General features: G+C 41.8%; 1 protein-coding gene across 2 annotated transcripts; it reads left to right on the forward strand.

The window, feature by feature from the left end:
* Positions 1-11,779: 11,779 nt before the first annotated feature.
* On the forward strand, positions 11,780-13,696 carry LOC121994445. 2 transcript variants are annotated; one of them, XR_006115718.1, is made up of 2 exons: positions 11,780-12,202; positions 13,634-13,696. XR_006115718.1 is itself a non-coding variant. In XM_042548477.1 (2 exons), the coding sequence occupies exons 1-2, from the start codon at positions 11,900-11,902 to the stop codon at positions 12,423-12,425; spliced, it is 453 nt and encodes a 150-aa protein (XP_042404411.1). In that variant the 5' UTR covers positions 11,814-11,899; the 3' UTR covers positions 12,426-12,448. The 2 variants fall into 2 exon arrangements, 1 of the variants encoding a protein (XP_042404411.1); XM_042548477.1 differs by lacking the exon at positions 13,634-13,696 and adding an exon at positions 12,276-12,448 and having other exon boundaries at positions 11,814-12,202.
* The last annotated feature ends 3,008 nt before the right edge of the window (positions 13,697-16,704 follow it).

Genomic DNA, 16,704 nt, shown 5'->3' on the forward strand with positions numbered 1-16,704 from the left:
CGGTTCGGGCGTTAGTTTGCTCGTTAGCTCAAGTTCACAAAATAACTCATCTAACTTTAATTTAGAAAGATTCTTCAAAATCTTGTAGGCATCCATGATGGATGCCTACAATGCATTTCGAGGAAACGCGTTTAGAGTATACCTGATCAAATCGCGGTTCTCCATTTGGTGGCCGATAGCGTGAAGTATGTTTTGGATGTCCTTGATCCTTGTGTGGAGCTGACTCGCGGATTCTCCTTCTTGCATCTTAATATTAAATAACTTATTTAAAAGAATCATTTGGTTACCTTGGCGTCACTGGTTCCCTCGTGAAGTTCGACGAGCTTGCCCCAGAGTTCTTTTACGTTCTGGTGTGATCCCACTCGGTTCAGTTCTTCCTTCGTCAGCCCACATTGCAGTGTGTTGAGTGCTTTGAAATCCATCTGGGCTTTCTTCTTCGTGTCCAGATTCCATTGTCCCAGGTCCAATGGATTCCCGGAGTTGTCGACAAGCGCCTTGTAGCCACGAGTGACGCTGAACCACTGGTCGAAGTCAATTTTTAAGTAGACCTCCATACATTTCTTCCAGTAGGGGAAGTCATCACCATTGAATAGAAGTGGACGAACTGTGCTAAAACTTTTGATTTGAGACATTGATCCTACACACAAGGAGAGAAAAGAAAAAAAAATGAATCCCAAGACTTGGTCTTGGATTAGTAGAGCGGGATTAAAATAAAATAAAATAAAACTGAATTGGTGTTGTACCAGTTCAGCTTAATTTCTATGAAAAAAAATAATTTCCCAAAAGGTAATGATACAGTTTCGACTATATCGTAAAACTTAAAATCGAAAAGAAGAAAGAAAGAAAAAAACTTTCACCCCCTTTGTCTAATTGGTGGTTACACCAAATCAGAATGGTACCTATTCTGATATCACTTGTTGTATTGTGAAAGTGTTAGAGGGGGGGGGGGTGAATAGCAATCGAAAAATTCGCAGCGAGTACGCAACGGAAAAATGAAAATCACAACGCTAACAAGAACTAGTTTTATTTGGTTCAGAGCCTTTGTCGACTCCTACTCCAAGGCTCACACTCGTTGAGTGCTTTCGTTGGACAATCACTAATAGTTCATAAATTGATTACAACAGAAGGTACAGGAACTATTAAATCAAAATACCGACAATAATAAGAAAAAAACCTTGAACTGCAAGTTGTCGGAGTAGCTTCGCAGCGTCGCAGGGGCAGAGCGCAACAGAGCAATTGTAGAAGAAGTTGTTGTGTTTGATGCTCCATGGAGACCTTCTTTTATAGGCATGCTCCGGGCGCTTGGATCCCTTCCGGGCGCCCGGACCGTAACGTAGGTCCAGCCAATCAGGTGCTCCAAATCTGCGATGAGATGAGTTTTTCCTTCCGAGCGCCCGGATCTCTTTCGGGTGCTCGGACCAACTCCGGGCGCCTGGACCACCATTCTCCAGAAATTCCTTTCCTACAAGAAAATGTTAGTCTGAAGCAAAATAAAAGTTAAACTACCCTGTAAAATAAAAGTTAGCACAATTTATAATCAAACAGAGTAGTAATTAGATTCTGTCTCCTCAAGACCGGAATCTAGTCATGATCTCAACTTAGATTTCTGAAATAGTTCTAAGTTGGATCGACGCCTAAGTTCCCTAACTGGGAACGTCTCCTCACCAAGTCACTCTCCTCCAGTGACTTACTTAACTTACCTGCCAGACGTCTGGTCAGCTCGTCGACCCGTCGACCTATCTGGACTTCGTGCCAGGTATTAGATCAGCCCGTCGACCTAGCTGGGCTTCATGCCAGCTATCAGGTTAGCCCATCAACCTAGCTGGGCTTCGTGCCAGCTATCCGTCGGCCCGTCAACCTAGCTGAGCTTCGTGCCAGCTATCCGGTCGGCCCGTCGACCTAGCTGGGCTTCTCCTGCACACTTCGTCAAAGTATTAGATCACAACAAAACTAACTTAACCTATTTTGTCATTCATCAAAACTTGAATTAGACTGTCAGTGCTAACCGCACCAACATCAATTGCATTGGAGATGTCATGGGAATATTTTAGTTCACTACGTTCACTGGATGTGTGATACTCATAATGTGTGGTATGGTAACCTTACCGCTACTGATCGCACTAGTAGTGACCACAAGAGGATCACCAATGCTTTCCTCAAAAGATACTTCCTTGATTTTATTACTGCTACTATCCTCAATGAACTTGGTGTTTCCTGTTTGGAAGAAGGATCTATTAGAGGGATCATAAAATTTATACCCTCTTGACTTTTCAGAATAACCTATAAAATTGTAGCTAACTATTCTTAAGTCCAGTTTCCTTTCATTAGGCATGTAAGGCCTAGCTTCAACTGGACAACCCTAAACGTGTAAATACCTAATGCTAGGTTTTCTAACCATCCACATCTCAAATGGGGTTTTAGTTATCACCTTTCTAGGTATTATATTGAGTAGATAAACTACAGTCTTGAGTGCTTCACTCCACAAAGACTTTAGTAGAGAAGTGAAAGTCATCATACTTCTTACCATGTCTTTTAGGATTCGATTGCGACACTCAACTGCACCATTCTAATTGGGTCTACTAGGCATGGTATATTGAGGCACAATCCCACACCCAACAAGGTAGTTCACAAAAGGTCTTGGACATTGTTCACCTGATCCATCATATCGACCGTAATATTCACCTCCACGGTTGGATCGGACAACTTTAATTTTCTTACCTAGTTGAAGTTCAACTTTGGCTTTAAAAATTTTAAACATGTCCAAAAATTATGATTTCTTATGAATAAGGTACAGATAGTCAAATCTGGAATAGTCATCTATAAAACTAATAAAATATATGTGTCCATTCCAAGATACCTTAAGAAATAATCCACAAGTGCGTATGTATTAGCTCCAAAATGTCACTATAACGGCTAGCCCCCTTATTACTTTTGTTAGTGGTATTTCCCTTAACACACTCTATGCAGATATCAAAGTCTGACATGTCAAGGGAATCAAGAATTCTATGTGGCATTAACCTTTCTAGGCATTATTTAGATATATGTCCTAAACGTCTATGCTACAACATGTAAGAATTTTCATCGGTCAATTTACATTTCATACCTATACTATGCATTATTACGTTGTCAACCGTAGGAGTAAAGATGTTCAATTTATAAATCTTATTAACTAAAGAATCATTGCCAACCAACACTGAATTAAAGAAAATACTAAAAATTCTATTTCTAAATGAACAAGAATAACCTGATTTGTCCAAATAAGAAATTGAAATTAAATTCAATCAAAAAGAATGTACAATAAATATATTTTCTAAATCTGGAAAAATATTGATTCCTAAACAAAGCCTAAAAACACCAATTGACTCTACTTTAGCCTTCTTTCCATTTCCTATATAGATGTATCTTTCACCATCAAGCGGAAGTCGGCTCTTGAGACAACTCTGCATAGTGACACTTATGTGAGTAGTAGCATCGATATCTATCCACCAAGTGTCAGTGGATACAATAGCTAAATTGACTTCCAAACTAACAAATTAAGTTGAGAAGTTTACCTTTCTTTACATGCCAGTTGGCGTACTTGAGGCAATCTTTCTTCATATGACTTTTCTTCTTACAAAAGAAACAAATGAATTTGTTACCCTTCTTCTTGTGCTCCTTATGGTCATTGCATCCAAAATCTATAGTTTACTTTCCTTTTCATTTGTTATTGATCCTCTTTCGTTTCTTGCTCGCACTTTGAGAACCAGATACTAAGTGAGAATTCTCAGATGTCTTAATGTTTAGTCTCCCTTCCTCTTGCACGCATTGAGCTATGAGTTCATTCAATGTCCACTTTTCCTTTTGAGTATTATATAATATCTTAAAAGGAGTGAATTATGCAGGTAGAGACATCAAGATGAAATGCACTAACATACCCTCAGACATATCGAGTTTTAGTGCTTTCAGATTTGTCGCTCTATTGGACATCTCCATAATGTACTACTACCTTATATTTCCTTTACCATTGTATCGCATGGTTACTAACTTCGTAAGAAGTGTTATAGTCTTGATCTTTTTATTTGAAGTGAATCGATCTACTAATTGGTCTAGGAAACTCCTAGCATCTCCTTTCTCTACTATTGAGCCCTTTATTGATGTCGGTATGAAAAACTTCATGATACTCAAATATATGTGATTTGATTTCTCCCACAGTTGAAATTCAACCCTCTGCTCTATAGTGGTAGCACTAGTCAGAGATGCGGGACGATCATTCCTTAATGCATAGTCTAAGTTCATGTAGCCTAAGACTACGGTCACGTATTCTTTCCATTCAGTAAAATTCAAATCAGTTAATGTTGAGATGTTATTAATGCTAGTAGTTATAGATTACACTGAAATTTAAAGAGAGAAATTTATTTAAACTCACGATTTAATTAAAGCCAAGAACATATAAGTAATATAAAATTACGCAAATAAAATAAAATTTTAAATACATATAAATGGGCTCTTTATGAGATACCAAGTACAACATAATATGTTGGACCGCGTTGGGCCGACTAGAAGGGGGATTGAATCTCCCTGCACAACTTAAAATACAAAACCTTTCTCAGACTTTTAAAATAACACTTGCATAAAATTAAATAAAGAACTAAAAGGTAGAGGCACAGGAACTTTTACTTGGTTACAACTGGGGAGGTTGTTAATCCAAGGAATGAATCACACTAGTATATCCTTCAGGCGGAGAATCCTCTTACAGCAATGACGTACAAGAAATGAGAGGCTAAACTAGACAAGAGAAGCGCGCAAGTGTAGAATTTGCAATTGCTTGTTCTAATTAGCTTCTTGGACCAAGGCTATATTTATAGCCTTGGCCGAGGTGCCTGGAAGCGTTCCAGACACCTAGAAGGGGATAAAAATTTATCCCTTTCGCATAGATCATTTTTTACTGTGATCTGGATAAAATCTAGGTCCGGGCGCCCGGAAGGGTTCCGAGCGCCCCGACCAAGAAAGTCAACAATGTTGACTTTTTTTGTACGGACCCTCTGCTCCGATTCAGCTCGCTTCGGTCCGGGTCTTCCACTCCGGCTCCGCTTGCTTGGTGATCTCGGCCATCCAGAATAGGGCTCACCCGAACCCAACTTCCGACCTTATCGAGCAGGCTTCCTCTCCAACTTCTCGTCTCTCGGAATCGTCGTGTGCTTCCTTCTCGTCCGCCAGCATACTCATCCGCAACTCTTCGTCCCTCGGACGCATCGAGCCCGTTGCCGGTGTACTCTTCCGCAGCGCCTCGTCCCTCAGACGCACCAAGCCCGTCCATATCATCCTTCTCGCTAGGTGCGTCTTCCGCTAGACTTCCTGTGCTCCTAAGTTCCTGCACACTTAGACACAGGGTTAAAACACCATAGAACATAACTTAACTTGTTTGATCACATCAAAACAACCCTGGAGTTCCAACATAATGTACCTTTCTTTGGGCCGATACATTATTTGTTAGCGATACTCTCTAATATAATTCAAACTTTAATTGGCCACACAATGTGCCTTCCTTTGGGCCAACCCATTGTGCACATAATATGATACTTTATATAAGTTATATTTTGGTCCATAACTCACAACAATCTTAATCAGCCACATAATATATCTTCCTTTGGGCTGATATATTTTGTGCATGATCTGAACAAAAATAATATCTTGTTCCATAGTTGTAAACTACCTTGTGCATATATCTGGTATATATAAAAGCAACCTTCCGGTTGATTCCTTTTAGCATAGATATACATCTACCAACACAAAATGTACGAAACCTATCTAAGATGTCTTATTTTGAGGTGACACATTAGTTAAACTTAGTAGCATGTTATGTAAATAGATCCAAGAAAACTCTAGGAACTTAATTCGAACAGAAATTACTTAATCAGCCTTAACAACTCCAAATTACACTTATTAATCGATTAATTAATAGCATATGACAGTCGATTAGTTTCATCCAATTGATTATCACAATCAATTTAAAAGATTACTGTACGTGACTATATGACCATATATAGAACCCTCCTTTAAAAGCTAAAACTCCTTTTAATTTTTATAGTTAAATAGTATGATTTAATACTATTTAATCTTTTAATTATTCATGCATTAAAAAATTTATTTAATGTATTTTTTTATTTGAAATAGTGTTTTTTTCATTATATTATTGACGTTAAAATAGTATGGTTATATATTCATTAAAAAAATTATAAGACACTGTTTCAATTGAAATAGTTTGCACGAAACATTTTTTTAATGAAGCAGTACATAGACTATTACGGGAAAAAAAAAAATACTATTTTACGTTTTTTCAATTCGAAGAAATAATCGAACAAAAATTAATTTTAATCAATTAAAAATAAACTTAATCAATTAAAATTAATATAGTCACGAGTTTAAGGTTATTAATTGATTGAATTTTAATTATTTTTATTTAAAATTTTAGATTCGATAATCAATTGCTCAATCAAAGTAATTGACTGAATCATAATTTTATTTAAAATTAAGTTAAATAAGTGTTTATTCTAATTTTTTTTATATGATTTTTGATGATCAAAAATTTATATTAACTAGAAAAATTTGATTTAGCATACAAATAATAAATTGATGAAAAATTTAAACTTTATTGTCAATAAAAACGATGAAATGAAACCTTGGCTCTGATACCAATTGATAGTTATTGTAAAAACATAAATTGCATGAATTTTAAAACATAAAGAACTCACGTATAGGAAATACAAGAACAAGAAGATCTAGTTTCATCAATTAAATATGGCATAAAAAATAAATACATAAATATAATGATAAAAAACCTGATTGAAGAACCATGTCTTTGTCCTTTAGTGTCGTCTAGAACACCCTGAGGAAGAAGAAGCGGAAGCAAATGGGGAGGATCTTCCAAGGGACTTAGGGGATGACTGCACCGTAAAACTTCTTGTCAATGGAGAACAAGAAACTATGTCAAGATTCTTCCCTAAACGCTTGGGGACTAACCCTATATATAGTGGACATATATTATCAACACATAGATAATAATAGATGCAGGACTATAAGTCTCTATATATAGTGAACATTTATTATCAGCATATAGATGATAATAAATGTGGGACTATAGGTTCTATATATACAAGGTTTACATCTAATAACCAAACTCAATAAGCCTAAGTTAGATCACTTTAATGAGTTCAGTTTGTTCATATGCATAACTTACAAGTAAGCCCACTAATTAAAGATAATAACCAACAGGACTGACCCCCGCCAGGTTGTCCCCTTTAGAATGTGATGTTGGACTGACAACTAGACAAAATCAACAGTACAAACCAATGATTGTCGCTTCCAGTGCAAGAGTCTGCTCATGTGGTCGGTCAACGAGCGACACTCTGCTCGTGTGGTCGTCCATGTAGCCTGTCCAGTGGTGGTATGGGAGTTGACATGGATCCTCATTGATCCTGTCTGGAATCTGAGTCAAATGAAGGTCGGATGAGCTATTGCTGGCGTTGACGGAGGGGCGATTGAGACACCTTTCTAGTATGCGCTCCCAAAAATGGCCTCCCGTATGGTGCTGATGGACGACGATGACTGAGCTGGCGGTACATGAGCTCTGCGCACACTCAGATAAGCACATGGGCGTTAGAGGCCGGAAACCAGGGAAAAAGCCCCCGGAGCAGGCCCTCCGACGCTTAAGTTAAGTTCTTTTTGCCCAGAAGAATAGTGTACGAAGGAGAAAGAAAGTAGAAGACAAGTACGAATATGCGAGAGAACGTACCTGTGTAAGAGAGAAGACCTCCCTTTTTATATGATAGTGCATACCTTCTGAAGCCTGACTGATGTCAGAGAATGTCGGGTGTCAAGACTTGTCGGGTGATGGAGGACACGTGACATCCTCCTGTAGACTGAAGGAAGGTTTCATTCGCATGTGACTGCAGACCGTTGGAATATTCCCTGACATTTTGTAGTTATTCCCTGACAGACAGTTACGATTCCCTGACTTTGTTGTCGCGTAACGCCTTCTGTCCTGACCTTCTGGCCTAACCGGGAAGGAATGGGCCAGCTTAGGTTGTTCTATTGGTTACAACACCCACCCCAAACCTTGAGGGGTCGGAAGCTGTGGTAAGATCGTCCAGGAGCCGACCGGGGGTTGACTGACCGGGATTTAGCTTACTAAGGGAACCAGGCATGGATATAATCGAGCCGCGAGAACTTAACCAATCGGATCTAGGTCAGATATTACTCCAACTACCCCCCCCCCCCCCAATGTTTTAGACCAGGGTGTATGATCTGAAGTCCTGGTCTGCGAGAACCCGACCAGGAACCATGTTGTTGACGTAATTCCACGGTCCTACTTCTCCTTCCCCTAACCGCCGACTGTCATGCCCCCTTGACTTCTGATTGTCACATCCTCTTGACTTCTGACTACCACGTCCCCTTGACTTTTGACTGTCACGTCCTCTTGACTTCTGACCTTCACGATTTTATCGGACCCCACCATTATGCACCGTATCACAAGCCTCCTCCTCTCCAAGTCTAGTTGAAGGAGGCTCAGGTTCGACTGACTAGACTCAGGCTCTGGTTTCCTATTCCACTATGACGTCCTTAAATGCTGCTCCTTTTCCCAAATCCTTGGATGTGTAACATGTTTAATCACCCAATCAACCTTAAGGAAAGGGCCTCACAAACCCTTCGAAGTTGACCCTTCCACATCTTCCTCTCTTTAAAAGGGGTTAAGTCCCCTTATACCCTTGTACCCTTCTTGTTGACTTCTCCGGACCATGGAATCTATCTCTGAATCTGACGAGGTGTCTCCCTTACGCCAACAGCTAGCCCATATGACTCAGCTACTTGCCCAAAAGGATACTGCTTTAGCCGAGATGACACACGACAGAGATCTTCAATCTTTTCTCTGTTGAGACATTGTGGAACTTTGGCTAGCCGCTAAGTCTCGGGCCCAGGTAGAAGCAACGCTGAAGTAGAAAGCTTATGAAGATTTGGAGAGCCAGGCCCAATTTCTGCTCTATCTAAAAGAGAAACATGTTGCTTCCATAGTCCTCCTTCAAAAAGAGAACCGGCTCAAAGATGAAACTATCACTCAACAACGTCGCATTATTCAATTCACCAAGGCAGAGCTGGTTCAGGAGTGACCTTACTCAGGGAAAGCAGATTATGTGGGGCACCTTTGCTCGTGGTGTCGAACAGCTACTGACACTAGAACAAACTTCTGACTACTTAGATGTCTTTAGTTGTGGGAATGAGATTTTGAGTGGTGTCCCTTGTATTCCACCAAATAAATGCAAATCTAGTTGGGTTTTAGTCTTTGTTTCTTTTTCCTGGTACTTCTTTGTTTTCTGATAACCTACCCGAGAATAAGAGTGTAAAAGGCTGACCCATAAGTTATTAGGTGCGATAGCGTGCTTGTTTATATCTTATGCCAAGATGCGAGGGAGAGAGTTTGAAATCTTGCCCGAGGGGTTATTGGTCATGAGGGAAAGCTCAATTATAACTCGCACTGGGGTGAGAGTCTGAGGGTGTGAGAGCGTGAGGGCAAGCTCACTTAAAACTCGCACTGGGGCGAGAGTCTGGAGGCGTGAGAGCAAGTTCACTTATAACTCGCGCTAGGGCGAGAGTCTAGAATCCCAATCGAGAGGTCATTGGTTATAAGAGCAAGCTCACTTATAACTCGCACTGGGGCGAGAGTATGGAAGTGTGAGAGCAAGCTCACTTATAACTCGCACCGGGGTGAGAGTATGAAATCCTGATCGAGAGATCGTTGGTCGTGAGAGCAAGCTCACTTATAACTCGCACTGGGGCGAGAGTCTGGAGGCGTGAGAGCATGCTCACTTATAACTCACACTGGGGTGAGAGTCTGGAAGCATGAGAGCATGCTCACTTATAACTCGCACTGGGGTGAGAGTCTGGAATCCCGACAGAGAAGTCGTTGGTCGTGAGAGTAAGCTCACTTATAACTCGCACTGGGGGTGAGAGTTTGGAGGCGTGAGAGCATGCTCACTTATAACTCGCGCTGGGGTGAGAGTCTGGAATTCCAACCGAGAGCCTGACCAGGAAATGATCGGGGGGCCTACCCAGGACTTGATCTAGAGACCTGACCAGGAGTGGCTCTGGAGGTCTGACCCTGAATGGATCTGGAGACCTAACAAGGAGTGGATCTGGAGGTCTGACTAGGACTTAATCTAGAAACATGCCCAGGAGGGATCTGGAGACTTGACCAGGAGTGGCTCTGGAGGTCTGACCAAGAATGGATCTGGAGACCCGACAGGGAGTGGATCTGGAGGTCTGACCAGGACTTGATCTGAAGACCTACCCAGGAGGGGATCTAGAGACCTGACTAAGAGTGGATCTAGAGGTCTGATCATGAATGGATCTAGAGGTCTGACCAGGACTTAATCGGGAGACCTGACCAGGAGTGGATCTGGAGACCTGACCAGGAGTGGATCTGGAGACCTGACCAGGAGTGGATCTAGAGGTCTGACCAGGAATGGATCTGGAGGTCTGACCAGGACTTGATCGGGAGACCTGACTAAGAGTGGATCTGAAGGTCTGACCAGGAATGGATCTGGAGACCTGAATGGGAGTGGATCTGGCGGTCTAATCAGAAATTAATCTGGAGACCTACCCAGGAGGGGATCTGGAGGTCTGACCAGAAAATAGGTCGGACGAGCAACATCTGTGGCTTGAAGGGATTGTGCTCGAGGACTTAGCTTAATGTTCCTGCAACCACAAAGTGTAATACATAAGGCTTTAGTCAAATTTAAACCTTACTCTGATTTCGAAAAGGAGTAAAGGCGTCGAATTTGGAGCGACCCTTCTTGCCGTCTTCTTCTTTGTTTCCCGAGGCCGCCGCATGGAATTTTCAGTCTCCGAGGCATGGTCTTCATAAGATAGGGCATTCTTATTCACATATCCCTCTCCATGATTTTCCTGTCACTTCCATCATAAATGTCCATTCCTAGGGAGATGACATGTGCCCCATGAACTCAACTCGTCATAATGTATGACACACACTTTTTTCACACAACCCTAAATCGCTCCCGCTTCTCGATCTGACGGCTGACGTGTGCTATGCTGTTTCAGTTGTCAGGCTCGCTTTTCGATGCATTCTAAGGGTTTTGATTTAAAAACCCTAAAGGTTGTGCATCGTCATTCCTCATCGCTTCGACTTCCTTCGAGTTCTTTTTTCCTTCTTGCTTTCGCTTGCTCGCTTTCTCCTTCGTGCATTTTCTTTGTCCTCTGTAAGTACTCTTCCTTCTTCATCTCCCACTCCTGTAATGGCCGATGAGATGGAGGTTCCATGGCATGTATACTTCTGTAACGACCCAATTTTCCCTATTCTGAGTTTCAAATGTCCATAAAGATATTTGAAAATGCTTTTAAAATATTCTAGAGATTTTTAGAAATTTTTAGAGTATTTTTGCGTAATTTTTGGAAGTCGTTTAGCATTTCTACAAAACCAAAGAAGTTTAGGCAAAAAAAGCGTTGGAAGTGAGGTTTGAACCCGGGACCTCGGGTCAGACTGACCCAAGCCAAAACCGACCTGACCAACTAAGCCAGCGAGTTTTTGTTAGTTGTATATGGAGCAATATGTATATAAGTAGTAATTAGGAATAAGAATAAATAAGAAGGAAAATAGTGGCAGCCGAGACTCGAATCCGCGAGCCTCGACTTAGTCAAAGCGCAGCAAACCAACCGGTCTACAAAAGCTTTGTTAATTATATAGGAGGTGGAATATATTTAAGCTATAGTTAGAGCGTTTTGAATAAAAGTGCGCGGCTGGGATTCGAACCCATGAGCTGGGCTTTAAGCAAAACCGGCCCAAACCAGCTGAGCTACACGGACTTTGTCAACCTAATATGGAGAGAATTGGATATAAAGTATAGTTATAATGGAAACCCTAGATTTAAAGGAAAGCTTAAGTGTTTTACCAGAACCCGAAACCTTTTCCCAAAACCTAACTTTCCTCTCTTCCTCTCGCGACGGCGATCCCTCTCGGGCGAAAACGAAGCTAAGGCTTCATCTTCGGCGGCCGGCGAGCACTTCTCACCGTGGGTTCTTCACTGATTCGAAGTCTCCTTGTCGAAGAGAGCTCGTGGACAGGAGGAAGGGTTCAAATCTCGAGTTTGGAGTCACTGCCGAAAACCCTAGAAGCCTCTTCCTCTCCTTCGGTTGTAAGTGCAAGCAAACCGTGGTAAGTACTACTCACCTGCGGTAGGAGTTGCTCCGTATGCTTGGTGTTCTTGTTGAGTTTTTTTTTTAACTAGGGCTTCCTTGTGCCGAACTTGATTCATGCTAGGGCTGGATTGTATTCCATGCTGTGCCGAATTGGGAGAATGGATTTGGGTTTTAAGATGGCTGTTCGGACCCCTGAATTGTGCCACAGTGACTATGCCAAACCTCCTCTAAAGCATTAGGATGCTGAATTTTTATGTCAAGGGTTGTTTCCTTGTTTTTGGTCTTTAGCTGTGCCAAAACTTTAGGACAAACTCCAAGTTGGTTTTGTGTTATGGATCCTTTGCTGAGTTTGCATATAGACATCCTTTGAGATTTATAAGATTTCGGATTTAGCATGTTTTGGAATTTCTGCATTAAGAGACATTCTATGATAGCTATTCTTTAGAATTCGACATGCTAAGTTTCCCTTTTGAATATGCAAGCTAGTTACCGTAATATGCAGAACAATATGCTATGTTTTCCTTTAGAACTTGCTGTGTAGGACATTCTATGATAGCTATTCTTTAGAATTCGACATGCTAAGTTTCCCTTTTTAATATGCAAGCTAGTTACTGTAATATGCAGAACAATATGCTATGATTTCCTTTAGAACTTGCTGAGTAGAAATTCTATGCTGTTGTCATGCTATTTCTGTGTATTTCAGTTAAATTACCATAATTTAGGTTGCTGGAATTAGTTTCCCTTCCATGCTACTATCATGTTTTAGAATTTCTGAAGCTATTTTCTTTTGGAAGTGGTTTAGGATTAAAAGCACACCAAAGCTTAATTAAATGCCAAGACATTTTTAATATCAGAATAAGAAAGATACCAAGTAAGTAAAACAAGAGGCTAGTACCCGACATCCAAGAGCTTGTCGTTAAACAAATCCAGGTGACCATTTCCGAGGTCTTGGCCCTGGTAGACCGAGGTCTGCTCTTTTAGGATTGGTGGCTCGCAACCCCAACCTATTAGGGAACGCGCATGAGTTGGTACTAGGCCTGGGCCCAAGAAAAGAAAAGAAAACCCAAAGTAAAGAAAAGTAAAGAAAGAAAGAAAAGTAAGAAGGAAGAAAGAAAGAAAGAAGAAGAAAGTAAAGGATAGGAATTAAAAGATTAATTTCTAACACAAGGATATAAGAAATGAAACAAGTTACATGCTTAGAATAAATAAGAATGGTTAGTTTCTTTAATTCTAAGTTTACATAGCTAGTTTCTTGTTATTCTGCTTGATACTGAGTATGATTTGTATCTAGTCCATTTTCTGTATACCATGAGCATATGCAGATAGTTTTAGTATTTCAGTTTCAGTACTTATGCATTTCATTTATGCATTTCGAGTTTTGTGAGATAGATTAGCACTTACTAAGCGTTTTCGCTTATAGATCTTGTTTTCTTTCCTCCTACTGCAGATAAAGGAAAAGCTAAGATATGAAGGGAGGCGACAGGGTGGTGGTGATGATGGATGTGTGTGGTGGCTGAACTATGGAGGGATCCAGAGGGGACTAGCAAGACTTATTCATTTAGAGTTTATGTCTAGTTCATTTTCCTTATTTCCATTATGAAACCATGAGTTTATGCTTGAGTTTGAAGTGCGTTGTAGCTTGTTATGCTTTGTTCTGAGAGTTTTGAGTTTAATTCTTATTGCTAGTTTAGTTTTTGATTAGAATATGATTTATTAATGCGTGGTTGTGAAGAATATTGTGATCCAGCCGCATGTGGCTGTGTATATCTTTTATGTATTGTGGATTTGGTCACCGGTACAGGGGAGACTCTGCCGAATTTTTCGGTGGGAATCCCTCTGAACTGTGATAAAATCTACCTAACTCTAATTATAGAGTCAGTGCCACTAGGAGGGAAGTTATAGTTAGGTAACAATCTCCCTTAGAGAGTAGTGGTAAGAAAGGGTGGTTGTTACAACTTCCGTTCCGATATGGATAATAGTGATCTTAGGGCAATTCGATCGAGTTTGGAACTTTCCGAGGCCTACAAGTTTCGTCCTCCGGGGCCTGATGACCATCCTTCCTCCCCTCCTGCCAGTTTTGTGACCTTTTTTAAAGACCAACTCCTTAGCGGTCTCTACTTCCCTATCCATCCATTCTTTTCTTCTTTGAGCAGGTACTTTGGCGTTTCGTTATCTCAATTCGCCCCCCAACGCCTTTTGCACTATGTACGGAATGGTGACCTTTGTCACCTATATTAAATACCCCTGACCCCACAACATTTTCATCATTTTTACACCCTTAAACGCTCAGAGCCGGGTGTTTTCATGGTGCAGTCCAAGGTCAAGTACAAGTTTTTTGAGGGGATGTCTTCTTCCAACAAAGGTTGGAAGTCTAGATTTTTCTATGTCCAATTGTCCAAGTAAGCATCCTGGCCAGCTGAGTGGCACTATACTCTTCCCACTCCCTTTGAGCACGTGACCACCAACACCAACCACCCTACCACATAGGTTCCGAAAAGTTGGAGGGCGTGCAACTGTGGCTTCCCTTTCTGCTGCGAGAAAGCATTCTATACACTTTTGGGCTCAGCCTCATCCAGACGCCTTTGGGTGCTCCTTTTGGTAAGATCCAATGTCTTCACTTCTTGGTCTTCGCTAATTGAGATAATTTTTTTCTGTTTTGCAGAGGTTTCCATATTTCGTGCCTACGCTATTGACTCTTCTAGGTTGCCTAGAGATATTCTGAAGAAGCTAGGCCCATAGATTTTGGAGGAACATGAGGTTCCTTATGCCCCGCTAGCCAGCGCCTCAGTAGAGGCCTCCTCTCAACCATCCAGGGACCCCGAGACCCTTGGAACTAAATCACTCTCTACCGAACAGACCACGAGTGAGAGGGCCCCCTCTCCTCCTTCAGAGAAGCGTCTGCGCCTCCAGCGTAAAAGGAGACGAGTCATCCCATCAGTCCAATCTTCTCTATCGAGGCCTCCTCTTTCCTCCAAGGCCAAAGAGAAAACCCCTGCCTGGGTAACTCCTTCTCCAGTAACAGAGGTTGTGCCCTCTCTTGTCCCCGTTTTGGTCCCAGAGCAAACCATCTCCCGAGCGAGAGTCACCAACCCGGGGATTCCGCCACCCCATCTATTCCACCCCTTGCTCCTACCTCAGCACCTGCCTCTTCTTCACGCCCCAAGGAGCACCTCAAGGGTAAATATGCTTTCACCTCTTCCTTCCAGCTGCCTTCTCTGCAGGTGCAGGGCCCTATCCCATCGGTCAGTGCCTCTCCTCACTGTGGCTAGGTGAAATTTCATGGGGCCCTGGCCGAGTCATTGAAGACTGCTGTCAACCAGATTTTGAAAGACCCCCCTCTAGAGCTAGCCAACCTATTCTCCAATCGGCTAGTATCGATGAATTTTCTCTATCTATTTTTCATATCTTTGAGATAATGATAATCTTTTCTTACTCTTGACAAGCATGCGCCATGGGTCTGAGCATATCACAGTATGTGGTCGACTTGTAATAAGAGAATGAGTCCCTGAGGGCTCACCTTCAAGAGTTGGAATCTCCTACTACAACTGGCCACGTTTTTTATTTGACCACTTTTGATAATCCGATGCAATCTTATCTTCAAACTGTCGGGGAAAAAGCTCAAACTGCCGAGACCTAGCTTAGGCAGAGTCAGAGAAAGTACAGACCTTGCAGACAACCCTGAAGACAAGTGAGTCCAAGCTTAAGTCTGAAGGGCTGAGACGCACCCAAATTTTGGCTGATCTAGAGGAGAAGGAAACTGAGGTGGCTGCCCTCTCTTCGCGGCTGAAGGAGTTGCAAGAAGCGCATGTTGTTCTAGTGAGAGATCTGGAGGCAAAGAAGGCAGACCTGCCCGCTAGCACCGACCGAGAAGCTGCTCTTCAGAAGAAATGGGAGGTAGCCAACGCTACCCTTAAGTCTCTGCAGGAGGACCTTTCTAAATCCAAGGATGAGGTTGTCACCACACACCAAGAGCTTACCCTGGTCCGAGTTGATGTCGACAAGGCCAAGGACGAGCTGAAGGCTTATCAGGCCGGTGAGACTGCCCGTCTGGAAGCATATAAGGTCACCTACCTTGTTTCCGAAGTATTTGGAGCAAAGATAGACAGTCTCATCAATTGGATGGTCTGCTAGATGGCATGGGGGCCCTGCTACAACTTTGTGAGAAAAGTTACCTCCGATCAGCTCCTCCTGACGATTTCCTATACAGGGGTCGCCTTCTCCGGGAGCTCCCTAATCATGCATTTCCTTCTTTCGATGGCTATTTTGCACTTCCTTTCTTCTAACTTTGATTTGAGCATTATGAAGGGCCCATGCTTGGGCAGACTGTTTTTGCAATGTGTCGTTGTATAGTTCATTTAGTACTTTCTCTTATGGTCCATGCTATTTCTGTTGGTTGCTACTCAGAAAACCTATAGGTTCCACTGTACAAAAATTTGTACAAAGGTCTGAACCTTTTCCTAGCTACCATGTGTTCTTTTAAATTAAATTTTGGATCGCCTGCGGAACTTAACACGTTTG

Source organism: Zingiber officinale, chromosome 6A (assembly GCF_018446385.1).
Source record: "Zingiber officinale cultivar Zhangliang chromosome 6A, Zo_v1.1, whole genome shotgun sequence".
In the NCBI taxonomy this organism is placed as follows: domain Eukaryota; kingdom Viridiplantae; phylum Streptophyta; class Magnoliopsida; order Zingiberales; family Zingiberaceae; genus Zingiber; species Zingiber officinale.